Genomic DNA, 7,945 nt, shown 5'->3' with positions numbered 1-7,945 from the left:
TTCATTCTGCATCAGCCTGAAACTGACCCCATTTTAACTGCTTAAAGTAATGTGCTCTGCAAGAATGAGTGGACTTTTTAAAAAAACATAACAATATGCAATTATTTAATATATATATTTATATATATATGCTATATATAAAAAAGAAAACAATTATATTTCACAGCATGTGTACTTTCAGTTATTTAATCCAGAAAATATTGCAATGGGCAGTACAAATCCCCTATGTTACAATATCTAACATTATATAATGTAACATGCAAGGGCCTCATGTGAAACTGGACATTTATCAGCCACAAAGACGCTTTGGTCAGCTACATAACAGCACCATCTGTTGGCAAAAACAGGTAATTAAAGCAAGGCCAAACGTTTCTTTTTGAAATTTTGTTCAGTACAGTAGTATTTGTGCTTTAGTAACAGGCGTTTTACATTCACACACATTTAATGTCACACACTCCCCTACACATGCATTTGAATATATACCCAAGGAGTGCATCTTCATCAGCCCAAACTTTATTTGACACCCAAAACTCACTTCATGTTTGCGATACATACGGCACACGTTCACACCCAGCAGTTGTTCTCTTCAGCTCATGCAGTGACAGTCAAACACATAACAACGGATTACTAAGCGGGCAGGCAAAGCAGCGCTTCGAAGGCCTCTCCGCTGTCACGCATAGACTTCCTGAATGTAAGAGTTCCAGATGTGCTTTCGGCATTTCCTGTCAAACATTCTCCAAGAACACACTCAGCCTCTCCTTACTGGGCTTGCTACATCTTTCCGAGAAGCCAAGACCCAACAGCCCACTCAGTACACACTCAGAAATAACACAGGCATTTGTGTTCAGTAATGTATATCCATGATTATTTTACAAATTTAAGAGGCAGGCATTTGTTTATACAAGCAACACTGATGAATGAGTCCATGGCAAATTCCAAACTGGTCCTAAAAAGTCTATGTTGTCAGATCAGTGGGAGGGTTCAGTTTCTCACACAGTCAGGTGGAGTTGGGAATGCCCACAGCTTTGAGGCTTGCTGGGGTCAGCAGAGTTCTGTCATCAGTTTTTCCACATGTACTGTCCTGTTCCCTGACATCAGAGACCAAACAGGAAGGCTTACACAGGGCTGACACCACTTTTCAGGTTTAGGGAAAAGGTCAGAATAAAAAAAGACAATTTCACTGCCATACAGTGCCAACAGGATCTTTTGTCCCTGTGTCTCATATCGTGACGTGAGTAGGCTGAATGGCTGAGTAGTTTAATTTTGGATTGTTTATAACATGAGTAACCCTGCGTGAGTCCTCAAAACTTGCACTTATTTCCAGGTTGAACTGTGCAATTCACCGTGCCAAATATAGCAGCACTGCAAAACTGATCTGACTCATTTCTGCTTATTTGAGTTCATTAATGCCTCTTTGAAACCAAAGCCTTAGTGCTGCTGTGAAGTTCCATAATGTGTCAGAGAATTTGTCTGGATGATGTATTGCAATGACATTAATGCCACCATATGGTTGTCATTTATGGTTTTAGGTGAAGTGTCTGAACAGTAATTGGATGGACTACCATCACGTCCCCCTCAGGATTATAATAACTTTGTTGATCCCCTAACTTTCCATCTATTTTATACTTTAGTTTATACCCAAATACCTGGAAAACAAATGACATTCCCAGCAGCCTTAGCTGTACTTTATGTTTAGTGCTTATTAGCAAATGTTAGCATGCTAACACACCTAAGATGGTGAACATGGTGAACGTTATACCTGCTAACATTTAGCTCAAAGTAGCACTAGGCCTAAACACAGCCTCACAGAGCTGCTAGCACAGATATCTAATCTTAGTCTTAATACAATTTAAAAATATATATATCCATCCATCATCAACCACTTATCCTGCGTACAGGGTCGCGGGGGGGCTGGAGCCAATCCCAGCTGACATCAGGCACAAGGCAGGGTACACCCTGTGAACGAACAACCACTCACACCTAAGGACAATTTTAAGGTAACTGATCAACCTAGCCTGCATGTCTTTGGATGGTGGGAGGAAGCCGGAGCACCTGGAGAGAACATGCAAACACCACACAGAAAGGCAATCAGGATTTGAACCCACAACCTTCTTGCTGTGAGGCGACAGTGCTAACCACCCCACCACCGTGCCGTCCTATATATTATATATATATATAATATATTATAATTTTTATACAACCCATCAATTTCTATTGAACCCAAAGGTACACCATTTATAATTTGATGAACAATTTGAGAACTTTCTATTGGTTGGGTTCACGTGAGTTGGGGACCTAAATGTTGAGGCACACTTTACAAAACTTTGGGAAACCCTGCTTTAAGCATTAATCTGACTTGCAACTTTGGATGCTGGCTTCTCAGGATGCATCCCTAAAGATACACACAGGAGATCTGTGTTCAGATAATCTAAGTCCATGCTGACACAGCCAAGTGTTTAATAATCCTGCACCACACAAATAACCAGTCGGGTGTACAGGAAGAAAGGGATGCATAAACCTGTGTTCCTCTGTCTAGCTGACAGACACTCACAGAGACCAGATGGGCATCAAAAGTGTTATCCATAGATCTCATTTTCCACCCAACCAGTCTGACTGTGGCAGCGGCGGCTTTGAGCTTTGCAGGTCTCATAGATGTCATTGGTCACAAAGCCACTCTCCCTGTCTGTGCATGAAACATTCTCATAATCGTCACACTGGGAGTCCTGGGAAGGAGTGCAGAAGTACTTTGTCATGATGTCAGCTGGCATGCTGCTGTCCAGACCAGTGTGAGGCAGTTTGGTAATGTCACTAAAGGCGTAGGGTCCTTGCGTGGCGCAAGGTGAAGCTGTTGTTGACATCCACTGTTTTGATCTGCTGGGGTAGCTTTCTGTTTCTGTCTTCCTCCTGAATATGAAAGACACAACACAACTTAAAGAGAGACACACTGCTCATCAGCGACATTACAATTTCACAGACAACATTAAGTGAGAAAGCACATTTCCCTACAGGTTTCTAATCACAAACTTCTCTAAGACCAAAGATACAAGAGGCATTACATTGGCCAAAACTGAGTAAATTGATATTGATGTTTCATACATGTATTATACACATATATTAACTTCTCTTCTAAAATGCTTCTTAATATGTCTAAGTATTACTCTGCATTTGCATCTGCATTTGTAGTAAAGCTGACATGGTATGGTTTTTAGTATAATATATTTAGTATAATTTCTTTTTACCTCTTAGCGCGCTGTTTGTAGCAGAAGAACCCAGCAGCTGCAAACAGCAGCAGCAGTAGAGCAGGGATAGTTGCATAAAGGATGTAGGAAACATACAGGGTGTTGTCTGAGAGCGATACTGCAAAGGAAAGAACATTACTTGCCATAACTTCTTTTATGATTCTGTTACTACTTAAAATATAAACATTTTTAGAAGTTTAGAAGGATTTAGAAGGGTATTAACTCTAAGTATCACAAATAAAAAATGGATTTATTTGGATTTTCTTCTTTTATTACCTGATGGCTCGGGTAGGCCTATTTTTACCCTCTTGTCACTTTCTGTCGTCGAGAATAAGCTTGGCCTCAGAGATGGAACTACAGCATTCAGAAAACAAATGAACATCATCAGTTGAAAATGACGAGAAAAAATATGACACATTTATATATATAACCATTGCAGATTTGAACAAAAGAAGCAAGTATGATTTGAAATATTAAAAGTATTATATGTAATGTAGTCCATTTATTGGAATGTGCCTAATTGTTGGTGTTCCCCTGTTTATTTGTTATGCAAATTTAGAATAGCCCATTTGAAGTATTTCAGAATGTATGTGAATACATGTGTTGTATAAGCTGACTATTTGTTTTCTGAATAACATCTATCTTGAATTGAAATAGACAGTTATTTGCTACAAGGCTCACTACACCATTCATGCACCATAGTGCACAACATGTGATCGGCAGATTATACAATGTAAAACGCCCAAATCTTAAAATACCACTATAGGCCTTTAGAAAAAAGGGATAAAAAGTAGTGATGTTGTGGTTTAGTCTGACTTCTCTTGATCTAAGTGTAACCACATCTGCAGTAGCTTGTTATGTCTCCCACAGAAACAAAACGCATACATGGACAGTATGTGTGTGGTACTCAAGTGCATGTTGTACCTGCATGTGCTGTGTTCTCTTTCTCAGTAAGTACTGGTACTTTTTCTGCAAAAGACAGAGAAAATAACTAAGTAAGTTCATCTTTCAGTACATTATCCAGCCATTTAATCCTTTATATATAGAGTGATATAATATAAGTATGTGTACACTGCTGCTTCACTTAACTAATAAAACAAGATAAAATAAATAAAGGCACGCATCTAAAAAAATGTTTCACATCCAAAATAGAAAGAAAGGGTAAACAACCATTAGAAAAAGGAAGTAAAATTAAAGGACCATGAGGAGATCCACAGACAAGTAAAAATCCAATACGTTTATAATAAATATTTAAATGATCAGGTATTAAACACAGCCATATATATCTATTTAGGTTGCCAGAAACCAAAACATTACAGAAATCCAGGCCATCAACATTACAATTGCACATTTCTTATTTAGCACTAGCTGTTGACAGCAGTGGTCACATTTTAGTACTAGTTTTCGGAAGATAAAATTCAGATTCTGTGGATTCAACAACCAAACAAAATCAAGACTACCAAATGTCTATAATTCCCAGCACTGCACAGCAGTTGTGATCTACTGGCTCACTTTCAGGATATTTGCAGACAAAGTTGTTCTTGGAGTTGCAGTTGTCATCATTCCACTGGAACAGGAAATGACCTTCTTCGTCTGGTGGCGCAGAGGGCTGATGGTACAGAACCACACACATTTCTTCGCCACAAGATGGCTCATCCCAATGCCAGTTCCTGCAGCAAATAAGATGCACAAGTTTAGACATGTATCATGTTTAAATTGGCAATTTACATTTATACGCGCAAAGCCTTACTTTATATTTATTTCTCTCATTCCCAAATTCTGTAGACATCCATCACTCGCATTATTTATTCCAATAATCCTTTGTAAGTCACAGGTGACTACGGCTTCGCTCATACCGTTTTCACTGATGCAGCCAAAACATTAATGCATAAAGAAATGTTAGAAAAGTGAGAAAGACCTGAACTTGGCCTTGCTTCCATCCAGCCAATAGTACTGCGAGGGGCAACCTGGGCTTGTGGTCCCTGCCCTGTACTGCTGTGGGCTGCGGCGGAGCCCGATCCAGAAGTCTCCATCTCCAGCCTGCAGCTGTTGTATAAACCTCTCCATCAGCCGTTGCTCGCTTTCTGTTTCAATGCTGAGCAAGTCGCCTCCATCCAACCTACAGGCCTGCCTGGCATCCTCAAAGGTCAGCCTCTGCCTGCTGTCCTGGATGTAGGACACCTTGTAGCATGGGCGCTCTGTCCCGTGCCGACAGATCCTTTGGCCTAGACACCACAGTCAGCATTGGGGAGATAATAGGATAAGGTTGTTTTGTTTTCTGAAGACTTCCTGTTCACCCACATGACATGATTACAAACAACCTACAGTATCATGGACAAATTTGAAACCAGACATGTTTTGCCAAGTTCTTCCCACATTTTCCTGCAACATAAGTACAGTTAAATGGTTGTGAAATATTACCTAAAATCTTTATTTTTAAGGGTTCAAAAAATATTAGTTCTTTCCAGATTAGTCTTGTGCCTATCAAACTAATATTGATACCATATTGCACTAGTTCACAGATTGTGAAAAGAAACATTTTAAATATGTGTGAGCACGTCTAAAATGCAGTGGATTGCTGAGGTGGCACAATAAGTAGGTTAATAATTGACTGAAGTTATTTTATTTTGTCACAATGTATGGTGATTGTCTAAAGGCACTGATAGCAAATCACTTGTAGGTAATATGTGTTGTTTTTTTTTTTATTCCTCAACCAATAAACAGACAGCCAATATATTAACCCAGTGGTTCACAACCGGTTTTTTTTTTTGTTTGTTTCTTGTGATCCCTTTATACAAAGCTAAGTCGCATCGTTATTCAAACGATGCGACCGCCGGACTTCATATCAGTGATCTGAATCGCAAACAGTCTGTTGATGTTCACTTTCTACCCCATCACGAGCGTGCTGCTGTGATGCGTTTAAGCGCAGCTTATAATGCAAAACACTGTGTGCTTTAGGCTTCTTTATGGCGGCACTGGCATCAACCTTGTAACCGCAAACCACTTTCAAAAATGCACAAAACATTCTCGGTTAAAACAAACAAGTCGAAGTCTCACTTTGGAAATGAAACACACAGCATTAACACTGTCTCAACAGAGTTTAAAAAGAGATTTTTCGTTCGTAGGTTCTTACCATTTACTTTAGAAACGGATCCAGGGTGGAACAAAACTGCGATTACGGTGCCAAACAGCTTCATAAAATCCATCTCTACATGTTCGCCTGAGTGTGCTGAACGATTAACTTTAAAATCAAGTATAAACTGGCTTGATAGACGAACTCCAGATTTCAAAGCCTTTGATAAACACAGTCTAATGATAGAGGGAGCAGAGTCTGTCCAGTCAAAAGTGGGTCGACCAGTGAAGGCGTGCATATGGCGTCTGGCTGAGGGGGAAAAAAAGAAAACAGGAGCGAGATAGTCCCAAGATTTTTACTTTGAACAAGACAAAGTATTGATTCTTTTCAGCTGTTCTTTCCCCTCTAGATGTAAACTCAAAACCACTGAGGTATGTATTCATGCAGTCAGTGTGCAGCCTCTGTCCCAACACAGCTAATACTAACTAAATTAGCAAAATCCCATTTCACTCATAGTAACGACATTATAATGGAATGAATAGAGTTCTTTGTGCACACACTATGTATCATGCTCCCTGTATTAAAAAAAGAATGAGTATGTTTCATTCTTATTCCACACACACACACACACACACACACACACACACACACACACACACACACAGAAGATTGACTGCTGTCTGGGGAAAACAGCTCAGGAGAAAATTAAGCGAAAAAACAGAGATGGAAACAAGGTTGACTCAAAAACTTAAATGGTGCGTGTTAGAAGCACAACCCAGTATTTCCTTTTGTCTGGTAAACGCTGAGCTTGTGTGACTTGAAGTTTATCGACCACATGTCTGATGTTACTGGTGAGCCCCATGGCTAAATAAAATATCCAAATCTCCAGTTAAGCAAGTGTAAGCACTTAAAAGGAAACTGACTCAGAGCACACTTCGGAAACACCATGCAAAGGAGACACACAGCAAGGACAGAGAGCAAGATAGGGACAGAGGAAGAGATAAAGAAGAAGAGAGCGAGAGATTGCCCATGGAACAGGAAAGCATGCAGAGGAGGAAGAGGAAAGGATTTTTTTTTCAGAACCATACTTCCTGTTCATGGCTTTGCTTTGGTTTGGTTTCCAGGCACTGCGGCTTCATTTCCAGAATATAAATTGATTGCGAAAGTCTGGAGTAGTCGTGGGTTAGGCAACAAAAATAAATCATTTTACACTGCTTAATTCAGCAAGATCATAAGACTGAAAGTTTCCCAGAAAGACTGAGAGGGTGACAGGTTAAATGGAGGCCTGCTTTAGTTATGGTTGAGTGAAAGTAAGCCACTGTTGTTGTTTTTGTTGTGGTTGCCTTTAGACAAGACAGTCCTCAGCACTTCATTGCTGTTTGTATTTGTGTTTGTGAGACCCAATCTGAGACCCATCTGTTCTTCACAAATATATATATATATATATATATATATATATATATATATACACCATAATAGCAGCAAATGGCACAGATGATCATTTAGCCCTCTACATTTCAATCCTAATAGCGGTGGTCTCCTCCTGGATGACAATATTAACTTACACAGTGAACACGAAGGGTCACTGAATGGTTTAATGATATAAAAATTATGTGAATCATATGCCAAGGCC

At 39.6% G+C, this 7,945-nt stretch overlaps 1 protein-coding gene across 1 annotated transcript; it reads right to left on the bottom strand.

The window, feature by feature from the left end:
- Positions 1 to 2,437: 2,437 nt before the first annotated feature.
- Positions 2,438 to 6,755, bottom strand: laynb (layilin b). Its single transcript, XM_046073915.1, has 7 exons — positions 6,373 to 6,755; positions 5,158 to 5,464; positions 4,752 to 4,909; positions 4,164 to 4,208; positions 3,516 to 3,593; positions 3,240 to 3,357; positions 2,438 to 2,904 (listed from the first exon to the last, which is right to left on the bottom strand). Exons 1-7 carry the CDS (start codon positions 6,608 to 6,610, stop codon positions 2,577 to 2,579), a joined length of 1,272 nt encoding a protein of 423 aa, XP_045929871.1. The 5' UTR covers positions 6,611 to 6,755; the 3' UTR covers positions 2,438 to 2,576.
- Positions 6,756 to 7,945: the final 1,190 nt, after the last annotated feature.

The sequence above is a fragment of the Micropterus dolomieu genome, linkage group LG17, assembly GCF_021292245.1.
Source record: "Micropterus dolomieu isolate WLL.071019.BEF.003 ecotype Adirondacks linkage group LG17, ASM2129224v1, whole genome shotgun sequence".
Lineage (NCBI taxonomy): Eukaryota > Metazoa > Chordata > Actinopteri > Centrarchiformes > Centrarchidae > Micropterus > Micropterus dolomieu.
This window is presented reverse-complemented; position numbering and strand designations above follow the sequence as displayed.

Bases quoted from the DNA above. Each gene is read 5' to 3' on its own strand.
- laynb (XM_046073915.1), bottom strand. From the start codon at position 6,610: ATGCACGCCTTCACTGGTCGACCCACTTTTGACTGGACAGACTCTGCT. The intron at 5,465-6,372 runs GTAAGAACCTAC...TGTGGTGTCTAG, and splicing joins ATCCGTTTCTAAAGTAAATG to GCCAAAGGATCTGTCGGCAC. The intron at 3,594-4,163 runs GTACAACATGCA...TGAATGCTGTAG, and splicing joins AGAGAACACAGCACATGCAG to TTCCATCTCTGAGGCCAAGC.